This window comes from Odontesthes bonariensis, chromosome 18 (genome assembly GCF_027942865.1).
Source record: "Odontesthes bonariensis isolate fOdoBon6 chromosome 18, fOdoBon6.hap1, whole genome shotgun sequence".
Lineage (NCBI taxonomy): Eukaryota > Metazoa > Chordata > Actinopteri > Atheriniformes > Atherinopsidae > Odontesthes > Odontesthes bonariensis.
The window spans coordinates 7,797,204-7,813,550 of record NC_134523.1 but is presented as its reverse complement, the minus strand read 5'-3'; the positions used below and the strand labels follow the sequence as shown (position 1 = coordinate 7,813,550).

At 43.2% G+C, this 16,347-nt stretch overlaps 1 protein-coding gene across 4 annotated transcripts in view; it reads left to right on the top strand.

Moving 5' to 3' along the window:
• Positions 1-1,102: 1,102 nt before the first annotated feature.
• Positions 1,103-16,347, top strand: part of col16a1 (collagen, type XVI, alpha 1) — a 79,940-nt gene continuing 64,695 nt past the window's right edge. For 2 of the 4 annotated variants that reach the window (XM_075450486.1, XM_075450484.1), the window contains exons 1-2: positions 1,105-1,448; positions 8,948-9,065. In XM_075450486.1, coding sequence (XP_075306601.1) covers positions 8,990-9,065 — 76 coding nt within the window. In that variant the 5' untranslated portion in view covers positions 1,105-1,448; positions 8,948-8,989. Of the gene's footprint in view, positions 1,449-8,947; positions 9,066-16,347 lie in introns of all 4 variants that reach the window. The other 2 variants (XM_075450485.1, XM_075450483.1) reach the window with 2 other exon arrangements.

Below are 16,347 nucleotides of genomic sequence, written 5' to 3'. Positions count from 1 at the left end.
TCTTACCTTCTCGGTCGACATAGCTTGCACCTTCTGACTCCTCGCCGGTTCGTCAATAAACGTGAAAGTGAAAGGGTGTTGTATTTACGACAGTGTAACCGTACATTACCTCCAAGCCTGTAGGGGGAGCTCCATAATGGGCTTTTTGAGAAATTACATTACAGTATTGCTTTAAAGGAAGTTTTTTCAGCCTGTTTTTTGCTTACAAAGACAGAGGCACGCACAATTTTCCAGATGGCCCCGTGACATTGGCTGAAAGAGCTAGTGTCCCCCAGCTGTAGCAGTACAGGACGGATGCAAAAGTTATCAATGAAACTTGGTAGATGGATGCCACTAAGACTTTTTCAGAGATAAAAGCCAATAGGAGAGTGAAAGATGGTGGCTGAGTGGAGAAGTCAACTTCTCAACAGGAAACAGAAATTAATATCAACAACATGAGCGCTCCTTAGTACCTACTCATGCATTGCAGTGGTGGAGGCCTGCATAAATCAACTAGCAATAGGACTTTTATTCCACTCCTGACCTATTAACTTACTGACAATAAAGGTGGAATTTATTCTTTGTGGTTAAGACTAGTGTTTCTGAATGGTCAGGGGCTGCAACCGAAGCCACTTTATAGATTGGTTGCAATAACCCAGTGATAACACAATATGGGAACCGTTGACCTGACCTTCAATCATACGTAAATGTGATAAGTAAGTTAATTAATTCTAATGGAGCAAATTTGTCTCAATAATGCACCACCTGGGTCACTTTAATCTGTATTTCTAGTTTTTAATACAGTGCTTCAACCCAGACAGAATGTCTGGGTCTCCTTTACCCCTCCAGTATGTCATGAATCACACAGTGAGAGGTGAGGAGAGGGGGAGAGGAGGAGGAGTGGGTGACGGCTTGGGAGTAGAGGGTAAACAGAGGGTAGAGGCCTGGAAAAAGCTTGCTGGGGAGATTAAAGAGATGCCCCAGGCTCGTTTTCTAGCATTGTGGACAAGGTGATGTCACCACATGTTTCATACAGGGATCTCCCATTGAGAGGGGGAAAGAAGCAGGGAGGAACAGAGAGAGGGGGACAGAGAGGGGGTGCTGTTGAAAAGAGATTGGATGGGAGGATGAGATAGAGACTGAGTGGAAAAGTAATAAGAAACCGAGTTGCACACATGGAGCAGGCGGAGGGAGGGTGAGAAAGACGCTTTGGAGACTGTTCAGCAGCAAAAGGGAGAGGGGAGGGAAAAGTTGGACACGAACAATCCTGGAGCAACTTTTCTCTTCTTTCCTTTCTCTGTGGAGGAAGACTCAAGGAAAAAAAAAAGCAGGGGGACAGAAACCACACAGCAGCAAAACCTTTTAGCATTTTCATTTGCATCGCTTCTCAAGTATTCCCCTCTGTTCCTTCACTCGCATTTTAAGGGATTAATGTGATCACAACTTTGTGGATTGAACGGTGGTTGAAGGTAAGTGTAACATTTAATGACTTCTGAAAGTTTTTGTCCACTTGGTAAGTTTTTGGTTATGCCAAAGAAATGTTGCAATGTTGAGGGTTAATGTAAAACTTTAGTGCACAAAGTGGTGTAAACTATGTAATGAAAGTTTTGCAGTAGGTTTATGATGCAACAAGCCAAAATTTTTTCCACAGTACATCACAAGGGAATATTATAGGCGTATAAAGCTGCAGATCCCTAAATACATACCACAAACTCACTGTGAGCTCGCAGTATAACTGAGACATTATTAACTCAAGTTCTCCCAGTGGACATTGTTATCTCCTCAGTGTTCCTGACACATGCTCCTCGTCGGTGTTTTTTTTTTATTCTTCTTTGAATTTTTGCTAGAATATTGTAAGCCATATACTAGTTACTTTAGCTGCTGGCAAAAGTGATGCTGAGTTTCCCTTCACATCAATACCAGGCCTGGACACACTCATAACAGGCTGAGTTTTTACTGTAAATCTTTCTGGCTTGCATCCAATGGAAAAACCTCCTAACATCGCTGTGTTCCTTTGGATCTATTTATATCCTTTAAACTTTTGCCCAAACAAAGATATGCACTGATTTGAGATCAGCCTCCAAAGTGTGTCTCCCTACCTCTTGCTTGGGAAAGTAAGTGAAGTGCAGAGGAGGGAGTTTCAATGCCACATCTGCTTTTCTCATTGCTAAGGCATCCCATGTTTGCTGGATTTTGCATCCTGTGTGTGCACATTCAGTGGCACACGCACAAACCCCAAGAGGTTTTCAAAGTTCTGTTTTAGACATTTTCTTTATAACAATAGACTGCAAATTTTCTAAATCTTTCCATTCAGCAAAATCTCCTGGGATACTTTCTTCCCCTGTAGTTTTACGTAGGCCTTAATATTCAGATTTGGTGCTCTTAAATCTAACACAATAGGTGTTACTCACTGCATGTGGCTTCACACATTTCTCCCAATTCCAGTCTATTTGCAGTGCCTAAAACAAATTGTACCACCACTTAACTTTTTGCTTATTTAGGTCTGTGGTTAAGTTAACATTAAGCTATCTGTTAACTGAGGGCTGCCTTGCAGTGGCTCAAGGCCAACCCAGTCATGTCATGAGAGTTGGCCCTTACTTTGCATCAATGCTTTTTCATTTTAACCAAAAGGGACTTCCGGGTAGCCTTGTGTGTGGAGGGCAGATTTAATCTTTTTACAGTTCTTTGTTGAGCTGGCCTGATTCTCTCACAACATTTTAAAGTAAAGTCCTTGAACATTGCCTCAAAGGTAAGACTAGTAAAAACTTGCCACATTCTCTTTCTTGAGTGTCAAACAGGTTTGGATATTACCTTTCCCAGTTTAAGAGTTTCCATTGCTCGAGGTCAGTGGATATCTGTGTTGTCTGTCAAGCCCTCGAGGTGTCTTTTATTTACTTTTATACACTCATAGTTGCTGTAACAGTCATGCAGTGTGCTCTAAAGGCGTGAAGCATGTCAAGATCTGATAGAGTGTGAATGATCCTGTGCTGCATTCACAGCGTGAACTGTGTGAGGGTCTGACAGCATCAGGAAGTATAATGACTGATCTCAAAACATCAATCCATAGCCCCTTTCACACTGCGACCCGCTACCTTAGCGGGTCCAAATTGCACCTTCGACCCGCGTCGAGCAATGTGAACGCTTGGCGTGTTAGGTGACCCGTGTCGCCTGAAGCCGAGTTCAGGGGGCGTTGCCTAGTGGCAGAGCGTCACACGAAACCCATAAAATGCTGGGCGTGTACAATGACGTAGGCACAAGCCAATGCGTCGGAGGTAGGGTTAAATATACCTTGAGGACTCGTTTTTGCAATGCAGTTCATGGAGATGTTATTTTACGGGGTGTGGATGGTTACAACGTGGGATGCGCCGAAGAACATATGCGGAGAATACAAGAGCACTAACAGTCCCTCGAAATGTGGCGGTAAATAACGTCCTCTGCTCGGAGGCTGAGGAGCTCGCGGACCTCCTTGTCTCCCCAGTTGGCCATATTAAAAAATGTCTCCAACTTGATGTAGGCTAAAACAGAGTAAAACTTGTCCTCACCTGTCGCTGTTGTTCTGAATCAGCTGTCCATTCTGTCTTTTAAACTCCTCACGTCACGCCACGCCCACGTCCGACCCGTGTCGATTGCGTTCACACCAAACTCGGCTTGGCAAAAAGACTAGGGTCCGACGCGGGTCGAAAGGCGAGTCGAGTTGACGCGGCAGCCCGGGTCGGCAGTGTGAACGCAACAGCGGACACGCTAAATTCGCGGATTAAACGCGGGTTATTCGGCAGTGTGAAAGGGGCTCATTTTTTACCATTTTTCTCTTCGGTCATTGGGAGTTGGGGCCATTTGGATGGGTAGATAACTACTAACTGGGATTGGGCTATAATTGGTCTGTTGGCCATTTAATAAGTCTCATACAAGACAAAAATATCGCAAAAACGCAGGAACGAATTAAGTCCACAAATGTGATCATTTATGGAGTTCAGAAGTTGAATTCATGTTTGTGGTATTGGGTGAATGTCTCAATGCCAGAAGAATAGATTCCTCTGAAATTTGGTACATATATCCATGCTTCTCCTCAGGACTTATTCTAATTTAGTCAGGGCCTTCTTGGTCAAAAACAAACTCTGTTAAATTATGTTTAATGAGTATTTTGTGTTATGACTTATTATGGGACACCCCTTCCCTAGCTATTCATATGCAAGCCTATAATGCCGGAGGCAAGAAGAGAAGTAGCAAAGACACCCTAGTGCTGGGGTCCCAACCTGGAGTTCTCAAGGCAAGGCTACACAGATCACAGGGGGTTTTCACTGCAGATGTTGTCAGTTAGATTTGCATTTATACAAAATTATAAAACATGACATTAACAAAGGTTAGATTGAGAATGAAACACATCAAATTGTGCTGTTGCACTAAAACATAAAAGAAGTCTCTTCACACAGAGCTGACTGTGTGATGCCATGGCATACCCAGCAGACATGTGTTCCCTCTACACATTGAGACCAGCAAGCAGTTAAACATAGTAATGTGCAGACACTCTGCAAGCCCACAGTGGAGAACACGGTGAGCTGCAACATTTTCCTCTTTAAAACAGTCCTGTGGCACCGTGCATGTTTCTTTACACATTGAATTTTCCAGGACTGATTAAATCAACGTGTGAATATGTATAAGAAAACAATTTGATCTCATTTAGCTAATGTTGACGTGCACTTAAAAGAAAAAAAAAAAGAATCAGGAGAGTTTGGCCGCATTTGCAGCTTTTAGCACTTGGAACACATGAGCTTGGGAACCACTAACCTGTTGGTACGTTGGCAAGTACCAACGTGAGAAAAAAATAATCTGTGTGCACCGATTATTTAACTGTGCTCTTGGTTTTGCAATCTGTGTGCGGATTATTGAGTGCTACCCAGTGGAAAACCATGCGCACGGATTATTAGATTGTGCTCACAGTTTTCTACCGTTTTTTTTCCCCCTCTTGGTGGCACTTTGCGTGAGGAAGAGAAAGGTTCCACTCGAGATTCTGCTGGTGATATCACTCCTCTGACTTTGCAATGCTGGCATCCTACTTTGAAACACGTACTAGTGTAATAAGGTAGTCTTTTGTGATGTTAAGACGCAATCTAATTTTGAAAAGGGTTAACAACAAGAAACTTGACATGGATTAAATCAGACAAAGTTTGAAAAAGAGGAGCTTAGGTGGAGCTGGGTTACAAAGTGGCTTCTAGGTCAGGAAGCAAGAAAGAACCTTTCAAAGGAGTAAAGTAGAGAAGGGAATCAGCTGATTGAGCGGCTGGTGGTGATATGAGCTAATATATGGAGTTGAGGGCAATAATTCTGGCAATCTGGCTCTATTATTTAAACAACATTTCAAATTTGTAAGTGCAAAACCTAGCATGCTGACATGCTACACTAAGACAGTTCACATGATAAACATAATACAAGCTAAATATTGCTATATTAGTTCTGTTAATGTTAGCATGTTGACATTAGTATTTAGCTCAATGCACTGCTGTCACATACGTACAGAGCTTTTACGAGCATGGACAACCATCCTGCAGAAAGGTGTTCCTATTTTCTAGTAGTTTCCACAGAAAGGATGCTCTCTACTTGTAGTATCAGCTTGTTGTAGTATAGTTCTAAACTCTTACTTCCTCAATTTTTTTTCATTCCAGGAATATATCTACTCCCAAAAGAAAAAGAAAAGGATGACATGAATGTTGCAACATTTTATGAGAAGCAATTGACTATGATTGGCCTTCGGAGTGCTCTTTCTCTGTCAGTCTGGCTCCACTTGAAGCCTCTCTGACCATTTCTCTGTATCTTTGCCCTTTATGGCCTTGGAAGCATCCCTGTTGTGCTGCATGAGAATGTCCTTCATGCACGTCAGCCTTCCCACTTGCCATGCAGGTCTTCTTTTCCATGGTTGAATCCAACCAAGTTATACAACAGTTACCATAAACAATCTCTGCTCAGCGAGGACTTACTACAGAAGATGAACCAGCATATTGGAGAAATCCCAGATATTAGAGCTATGGGAAATCATTGACCATATTTTCAAAATGTACAAACATCCACTTTGGGACATTGGTACAAATATTTCAGAGAATTCCCAAACTAAGATTATCTTTTCTACAGTAGAAACCTTTTCAGGGTAGGGCTATATAATTAAAGACCTTGTAGGCAAGTAAATTATACTCTTTAAGGTTTAAATCATTGCATTTGTGCATTTGTTAATATACAGTGGCATGAGTAAAGTAAATTTTTAGTCAGAGCGGATTTGTGAATTAGAATAGATATGTGTTTTGTACAGTTGTGAATTTTGCAATGGAAGTTTAGACTTTTGGATGACGAATGTTGCTGATGTAAGGGTTACGCATGAAAATAAAGGAGCTCTCAATGCAAAGTTCTGCATCATGTCAGCTCTTACAGATTAAATCAGTAATACTGACTGCACTAACTATTACTTTGAAGCTTTGTAATGACAACCAATTAGCATTAAGAGTAGGTGTTGTCAGGTTTGTCCCTAACAGGTAGACTTACAGGTAGCATCACACTGATTTTAGTTGTCTCATATCTGGCAGATATGGCTTTATTTTGCTCCCTACATCTCTAATATTTGTGATTTGGATATGTAAGTCTTTCAACTCGAAAAAAAAAAGTTAGCAACATGGATGTGAGTGATTGGAAGCAGATAGATTGAGAATGAGCTGTCCATCATTCTTCCTTCTGCAGTACGCTGGAGGAGACAGCTGGGAAGGCAGTGAACTTGCACATATCACTGACAGAGTGACAGATTTATGTTGCGTTCTACCATTTAAACAGATGCAAAGTATTTCAAACAGTGTTTCACTGTTATTCAATTATTTATGTCTGGGTGGCTAATAAGCAATTCTGTTGTCGGGCCATCAAGTGGACATGTTTCATTTAACTCTGTCAGAGTGGGTTCCCCTAAACAAGCTTGTGTTGTGGTTGTTGCTGTATTTTGTAAGTGATGGCAATGATGATGAAATGTGTGACGGCACAAACTACGAAGCACTGAGCACATATTGCCTCCTTTGTTATGTCGCTGAGCACGGTATCAATGGATCTTTTTTTTCTCTGTAATCAAGCCCTGGAAAGTGGCAGAACTTAGAGCTGTATTGGATAAAGAAAACAGACAATATGGACAAAGAACTAAATGATTCAAACTAATAAAGAAATTCGATTGTGGATGCTGGTCCTCACTTCTGTCCGCCAGCTCTTGTTGTCTGGCTTTTAGGGCCGGAGGAAATCTGTCATTTATTCACTACCTGTATTGGCCACATACATCGTGACCAATCACTCTCACATCTGCTAACTGGGCTCAGAGCCAAACCAAGCCCAGCAACCTAATCCCATCCTGGGTTATCGTCCATAGCAAGCAATGAGATGGGAAGAAAGACAGACATCCTTGGCAACACGTATTAGGCAGCTTATTAAGATGTTTTGGATTAAGGCCAGATCACAATAGCAATGAGCTGTAACTTTTCCTGCAGCCTGTGTTCTGCAGACGTTGATGCATTATGAACAATGTACTGTGTGAGCCTTATTGTTGTGATCATGTTGCATGAAGCCTGTAATAGTGGCTACAGCTTCACTGTGTTCAAAACACAGCAGTCTAAGGCATTGATTTACCGTCCACACATACAGCTGCAGGATCAAACTTGTTCTTCTTGCTGTTAGCCCTCAACCACTTTCCCCCAAACAGTGTCCAAGTTGCCAGCAAAAGTGCTCAGAGATAAATTGTGATACAGCGTGATTATACAGGCTCTTGCAAAAAAAATCTTGGTTCTTACAATAATGAACAACAACAGGACACGGATAGGAGGCACACCTTGAAACTGAATGCATAAGTCACAGAGAGGGGGCAAGGAGAGCTGTCCTCGTTATCACATAGCATCATTTAAAATGCTGTCCTCCAAAGGGGGGTTTGTTACCAGTTCACTGCGCACAGTCAGGTCAGGCTGGATGGCATTCCCACACTTTGTCCTCTGCCACTTTGTGTACCCCCGGGAGAGAGTGTGTGGGTCATTTCTCCTGGCAGACAGGACAGGTGTGTGTGCAGAGACACAGTCTGCTTGCCTGCCTTGAGGTGTCCTGCTGTACTAGTAAACACTGCAGAGTTATGGAGCTCTCGCACATGCTCAGGGCAAGTCCAGGTCAGCTGGGATCTGTTTAAGCAAGTCTGAGTGGGCGGAGTGGGTGTATTTATCTGTGCGCATTCTTGTGTGTGTTTATGAATGAGGGGTTATATAGTGAGGGAGAGGGATTGCAGAGACCAAATGCAATGATTATTTACACGTGGCACGCTTTTTCATCATCGGGTTGGGGTGTGTGTGTGTGTGTGTGCGTGAGGGTTTGTTGTTGGGCCATGTGGAAGCATCTGGTACAACACAACCATGTCCTCAGTTCTCTAGATGTGTTTGCGTGTTTTGGCCCTATTGTCTGCTTGACTGTGGGCCAACCAGCCTCTGTGTGAATCATTTCACTTTCATGGGAGCATTTTGCATATGCCGCAGACTTTGTTTACCGCAAAATGTGTTCTTGTCTTTTTCACTTAAGGATCAAGTTTCTATTGCCACGTGGTCACATGTGCATGCATTAAAGTGTCCTATACTGTAGGAATTTGACTGCATGTGTTTGTAGGGGTGTGTGCAGCAGCTGCCCAGTCAATGGCTGACCAGATGGACAGGATAATGGCTATGATTATACTTTATAGAGTTACACTACTTAATGAGGGACATTCTGGTTAATTCATATCCCACCAACTAAGCTCGCATTATACCACATAATTAACACATCAACTGTGAGTGACTCATAAATAAACATCAGCACCTATTCAGGAGGCGAGTTTAATGCACAGCTGTTGGAAGAGTGAGCACTCTTGGTGGCATACTTACAGAACAGAGGAAGGATTTGACTTCTATAACATTCTCTTTTTTCTTTCTTGTTCCCCCATAAGCTGGTAGCGAGGTGAGGCGCTGCGTTCAGAGAGGGTAAAACCATGTTGCTTCTCTGCTCCTCTCTGATTCTGCTGGCCCTCAGCTTTGGATCATGTGACACTTTGACATCAGAACAAGGTGAGTTACCCCGTTTCAATTATTTGAAGTTGAGGCTTTGCATATATATTGCAGTGTAGACACTGTTCACTCAATCTGATCCATTTAAAAGAGAAGGGATTATAGATCCACCAGCCACAACATTAAAAACCTCTGACATGTATAATGAAGGACACCTCAGGGCTACAGACTGAAAATGAAAATAAAACAGATGACTTTACCTTGTTATGTTTTTCGGTTTTCAGCAGACCAGTCATACTCTCCCCCCTCATAAGTCAACAACACTCAACGACAATAGCAATGTCCCCCAACATTAAAGCAGTAGCTCTCTGAAAAACTGCTTAAAGGGCTCAAAGACCACAACAAAAAGCTGTTTACATGGCGTACGAACAGAGAACTTAAGATGACATATTTTATTTTTACTTTGTTGGCCATGTGACCGTAAGTCAGAGCCAACTACTTCCAACTACTTAAGTCCTTCTTGCCATGGCTTACCTTTGTTGTAGTAATAGACTGGTGGCAAAAAAAAAAGATCTTTAAATTAATGTAACAAAGGACGACAGCCTCATAAGACATTGGATTTGTTTTACACAAATGTCAAGGATTCATACATTTCCAAATCAAGACCTCCCCTGGGTAAATCAGATCACAACCTTATTTTTCTCTGTTCAGCATATAAACCCCTTGTCCAGAGACTACCTGTCACAAAAAGGACTGTTAGAAAGTGGTCAGAGGAAGCTGAAGAAGCCTTACAGGGTTGTTTTGATGCAACCGATTGGATTTCTCTTTGTAAGCCACATGGAGAGGACATTAATGCCATGACTGAGTGTGTGACTGACTATATAAACTTCTGTGTGGACAACACCATCCCCACCAGAACAGTGAGATGCTTCCCTAATAACAAACCCTGGATCACCAGTGAGCTAAAGGAACTATTGAACAGGAAAAAAAGAGCCTTTAGGGAGCGAGACAGGGAGTTACTGAGGAGTATACAGAAGCAGCTCAAAGTCAAGATCAGAGAGAGCAAGGAGGTGTATAGAAAGAAGCTTGAGAGTAAACTGCAGAGGAACAATATCAGAGATGTGTGGTCAGGAATGAAGAAGATCACAGGCCTCAAGCAGAGGGAGGATCGGATGGATGGAAGTCTGGACAGAGCAAATGAGCTGAACAGATTCTTCAACAGGTTCAGTTCAGGAACAAGCTCACCATCCTCCCCTCCTGTTCCCAGCCAAAGAGACATCCCACCCTCCTCTGACTCAAAGCTTTCCTGTAACATCTCCACCTCCACCTCAGTCATGGATTCTTCTGCTTCCACTAGTTTGTCTTCAACCCAATCAGGAGATGCTGCTGTCCCCTTTGCCTCCCCCTCCCACTTTTCTGTTTCTAGAAGTCAGGTGAAGAGGCAGTTGGAAAGACTGAACCGGAACAAGGCTGCAGGTCCAGATGGTGTCAGCCCCCGAGTCCTGAAGGCCTGTGCAGAGCAGCTCTGTGGGATTCTGCAACACCTTTTCAACCTTAGCTTGACCCAAGAGAAGGTACCACTGTTGTGGAAGACATCCTGTCTGGTTCCGGTACCAAAGAAAACTCACCCTTCAGACATCAATGACTACAGACCTGTTGCACTGACATCCCACATCAAAAAGGTCCTGGAGAGACTCCTGTTGACCCACCTGTGTAAGCAAACCAGCACATATCAGGACCCCCTGCAGTTTGCTTATCGCCATGTAGTTGGAGTTGAAGACTCTATCATACACCTGCTTCAACAAACCCACTGTCATCTGGACAAAGCAGGCAGCACTGTGAGGATAATGTTCTTTGATTTCTCCAGTGCATTTAACACAATCCAGCCTGATCTGCTTCGTCTGAAACTCCAGAAGACTCAGGTGGAGGCCTCAACAATCACCTGGATTAATGACTACCTGACAAACAGACCACAGTTTGTCAGACTGAAGAATTGTGTGTCTAACCAGGTGATCAGCAGCACAGGAGCACCACAGGGGACTGTACTCTCACCATTCCTTTTCACTCTGTACACTTCAGACTTCCAGTACAAGTCAGACTCCTGTCATCTACAGAAATATTCAGATGACTCTGCAGTTGTCGGGTGTATCAGAGATGGACAAGAAGCTGAGTACAGAGAGCTGGTGGACCGCTTTGTGGCATGGTGTGGGAACAATCATCTCATCTTGAATGTTAACAAAACAAAGGAGATGATTGTAGATTTCAGGAGAAACAGGGTCAGATCAAACCCTGTTTCCATCATGGGAGAAGAAGTGGAGGTGGTTGAGGAATATAAGTACCTTGGTGTTCATGTGGACAACAGACTGGACTGGAGACACAACAGTGAAGCCATCTACAAGAAAGGACAGAGCAGACTGTACTTCTTGAGGAAGCTAAGGTCCTTCAAGGTTTGCAACAAGATGTTGCAGATCTTCTACAAGTCTGTTGTTGAGAGCGTCATTTCCTCTTGCGTCATCTGTTGGGGCAGCAGCATCAGAACCAGGGACCTAAAAAGACTCAACAACCTGATAAAGAAGGCTGGTTCTGTTCTGGGGATGACTGTGGAACCTCTGGAGACAATAATGCAAAGAAGGATTTTGCATAAAATCAAGAGAATTATGGACAACCCTGAACATCCTCTCCATGAGACTGTTATCAGAAAACAGAGTCTCTTCAGTCAAAGGCTTCTTCAGTTTGGATGCAAAACGGACCGCTACAGGAAATCTTTCCTGCCCACAGCCATCAGCATCTATAATAACTCTTTGATTTAATTGAGCTACATCAACATTTAATTTCCCTCTGGGATAAATAAAGTATTTTTGAATTTGAATTTGAATTGAATTGAATTGAATTGAATTGAATTAAACTTGTTTGTCATGGCAGTGCACTGTGGTTCAATCTCACATTGCCAAGCTCTAGTTGCTTTTCATGGCAAGAATCGGCTCCGTCCAGAGCCGCCCCCAAAAATAAAGAAATTCAATTTCATATTTAATGCTTCAGCCTTCAGATGGTTAATTTGGTATTACTGCCGGAAATAGCCTCTCTCCTCTAAAGCTCTCTAAGACCCAATCCCAATTCCTCATCTTGGCCCCTACAATTTGGCCCTACCCCACTGTTTTGCAGAGCAATGGCGGCCCCTTTTTCTTTTAAGTATCAAGGATTAACGTCATCTAACCCTTTCGCTGGGGGCATCTATGGCCATTTGAATGGCTAGATGATCATTGATGATCAAGCTGGCTCTTTGTCCATATTTCAGATGCATCTATGCTACACTTACGGCACTGCTGGATTTGGCCAGCATGTGTGAAAGTTAGGCTGATCTTCTCATCTGATTTTGCAAGATGACCAGTGAGAGCATTTCTCAAAAAATTTAATGACTGCTTGAACAAAGATACTATTTCAATGAACTAGACAAACACTGAAGCTAAAATGCTAGGTAAAATGAAAAAGATTATGATCCACTCATAACAGAAATCAGAACAGAAGTGCTACTGAATGGCAAAGGCTGCAAAAAATAACCTGTCCTCAATTAAGTGGTCCTTTGAACAGTTCCTTATATCTGTGTTCAACTTTAAAATGACAATGAAGTTATACGCAAGCAGAAAAAAGTTTTAACAAAGATATTTTTCAAAGTTTCTGACTGGAGTTGCTTTCTTGACCAAGCCGTTTCGCTGTGAAACCACTTTGCATTTGATGTAACAGTGTCTGTCATTTGGCCAAAGGCAGCAATAAAACCTTGTAATTATAGCTTATGTAGCCGTTGGTGGCATGGTGGTTCAGAGTTGGCGGTGGCAATGTTGTGTTTCTCTTCATGAGCCATCTGTCATTCTGAGGGTGTGCATTTGTATTTGTAAAAAAAAAAAAAAATTCAGTTTTTAAGTGTCTGTATACAAGCTGAAACTCTTGTTTATCACCAGTTGGTGTGTTGGAATGAAGGTGAAATGTTATTATTTCCACCAAGGGGAGTATGCGTGTGTGTGTGTGTGTGTGTTTGTGCGGCAAGAGACAGAAACACACAATCCTGAAATCAAGAAGCAGACAGGTGAAGGAAAATCTCTTTTGTTGTCGTGTTTTATTTATTTATTTTGCTCTGAACTGTCATACTTCCTCATCACACTGTCAGAATGTTCTCAAGGGCTTGTTCTGTGATATCACTTGGGTGTGGGGATGGAGAGTGGGGAGCAATCCTCTATAGCTCATGGAGCTTTGAAGGGAGCTTTGTTGAAGAGGTGCTCCCCCCTGGGAGATCCTAGTCAGAGCATCTCAAATGAGAGTGAGTCAGCTTGCAGTTCCCCCAATTCCTTTACTCAAGGGGTTGGAAGAAAGTGCTTTCCCAAGTGCTGCTATAACACTTTGTCACATCACAACCACACACAGACATTATCGTTGTGCTCCCAACTCATCCAAATATAGACTTTAGGTAATTTGCTGACTTTACACCAGGAAAGCAGTTTAGGTCAAATAAATGTTGAAGAGTCAAGCTGAACGGTAACACCGCAGTTAGCCACAGTGCAGTATCAGGCAGTTTGCACAAAAAATCCAATGCAGTCTGGAGCATGGGGTCATCTAGCCATTCAAGTCGTGCCCCCCATAGGGTATTTCAAACATAGGGTATTGAAAAGTGGCCTTAGACTCACCGGATGGCATGCATATCCAACAGAGTCATCAGTTACACTCAAGATAGGAGAATGAAGCCTTATATAAGAGAAAGTCAGTCTGGCCTGTTTAGCGTTGCCCAACTGCCAATGGGTGAGAGAAGGGTACACTGTGGACAGGTCACCAGTCCATCACAGGACCAACACAGAGACAAATACCTGAACACACTCACTCCTAGGTCAAATTAGAACCATCAGTTAATCTTTAACACATGTTTTTGGACTGTCAGAGGAAGCTGAGTGCCCAGGGACAACCCACGCATTCACAGGGAAAACGTGCAAAGTTCACGCAGAAAGAACCCATTCAAGGATTGAACCACATACTTATTACTTACATTCAAACCAGTCAACCAATTCAGTTTCTTTGGATTAAAGTTAATAAAACTACCTGACATAAAGTAGTACTTGTAGAGGTTATTACGATTGATGATGTTGAGCTCACCATCAACATTAAGTGATTGAACAATGTTGAATGATGCAAAAATGGTTAAGCTAGTATGTTAGGGATAGATATTTAACACATATGTTAAATAAAAAAAAGTTTATTTTTTCTAGCCACCTTTGCTTTGCTTTACTTAAAAAAAATCCATACAATCCATACTAGGTGTGATGAGAACAGTTAAACTGAATTGAAGGACTAACAGGAACTGCAGAGAAAATTGTTGGTCTGTTTTCATAAATGACTCTTCTATGTTTATATTTTACAGTATGTGAAAATGGAAGTATACCATGTTAATGTGTGAACCTCAGAGACTTGTAGCCATAGAAATTACTATGAGGCCTTCTGGGGTCCAATCCATCCATCCATTCATCACGTACCGCTTTTCCGGGGATTGGATTGTGGGGGCAGCAGCTTGAGCAGAGAAGCCCAGACGTGCCTGTCACTTCCTCCAGGTCTTCCGGGGGACCCTGAGGCGTTCCCAGATCTGTAGAGAGACATAGTCTCTCCAGCGTGCCCTTGGTCTTCCCTGGGGTCTCCTCCTAGTGGGACGTGCCCCGAACACCTCACCAGGGAGGCGTCCAGGAGGCATCCTAACCAGATGCCCGAGCCACCTCATCTGGCTCCTCTCGATGCGGAGGAGCAGCGGCTCTACTCCGAGCCCCTCCCGGATGACCGAGCTTCTCACCCTATCTCTAAGGGAGAGCCCACCCTGCGGAGGAAACTCATTTCGGCCGCTTGTATTCGCGATCTCGTTCTTTCAGTCACTACCCACAGCTCGTGACCATAGGTGAGGGTAGGAACGTTGCTTGACCTGCAAATTGAGAGCTTGGCCTTCTGGCTCAGCTCCTTCTTTACCACGACAGGCTGATGCAGAGCCCGCATTACTTCTGATGCCGCACCGATCCGCCTGTCAATCTCCCTCTCCATTCATCCCTCACTCGTGAATAAGACCCAGAGATAATTGAACTCCCCCACTTGGGATCTCATTCCCAACCCGAAGAGGGTATTCCACCTTTTTCCGTCTGAAGACCATGGTCTCGGATTTGGAGGTGCTGATTCTCATCCCAGCCGCTTCACACTCGGCTGCGAACTGCTCCAGTAAGAGCTGAAGATCACGGCCCGACGATACTAACAGCACCTCATCATATGCAAAAAGCAGGGACCCGATTCTGGGGTTGCCAAACCGGACCCCCTCAAGGGCCTGGCTGCACCTAAAAATTCTGTTCATAAAAATTTTGAACAGAATCAGTGACAAAGGTCAGCCCTGACGGAGTCCAACCCTCACCGGAAACAAATCTGACTTACTGCCAAAAATGCGGACCAAAGTCTTACACCGGTCATACAGAGACCAAACAGCCACCAGGTGGTGATCAGTTGAAAGCTCTACCCCTCTCTTCACCCGGGTGTCCAGGACATACGGCCGCAAGTCTGACGATACAACCAGAAAGGTGCAATGTCTTTCAAATTCTAACCACTTAGTAGTCTTGAGCAGTGTGAGTATTGCATCTGATCTCAGTACTGTACAGTGCACAAAAATGATCAATCGATAACAAGGACACTCATACCATATCAGTCGATATGGTATGAGTTTGAAATATGCATTCACATCCGAAAGTGGTATTATTTAGTCTATTTCACACTTTTCTCTTACAATCTCAGCCAAGTTCACATAGCAATATGTTTCTATGCATATAAACACACACACAATGGCAGACATGTGCAGTAACACTATGTCGTTTGTCCAAGTTTAGTGATGTGAAAAGCTTATAAATGTGTGTCATGAGTCAGAAAGCAATCCAGAGGCCTACAAGGGGAAAATGAGTGAGCTCATCCCCCCAAAGTGCTGTGTTTTAAGTCTTTCCACTCTGTACTGCAGTTTTATCTCTGGAAAGTAACCAGGAATGTTCTCTGTTGCCTGTCTCATCTGCCCGAAAGGGCACGTGAGACAGACTCATTGTCTCAATCCCTCTTTTTCTTACAACTAACTTTGTTGACCCCGACTATATTTATTGTTTTGAGTCATCCTCTACTTTACCTGACATGACCCTCTCCTTCCCATATGTGCATGTCTTTAATAGATTCTGGACATGGAAGACTCTCTCACCTACTCTGACTTTTTGCTGATCATCATCTCAGTCCAATGACCTTGGAATGCCACATTGTAAAGTTTATTGAAGGGCAACCGTGGCCTTCTCTCATTCCAAAC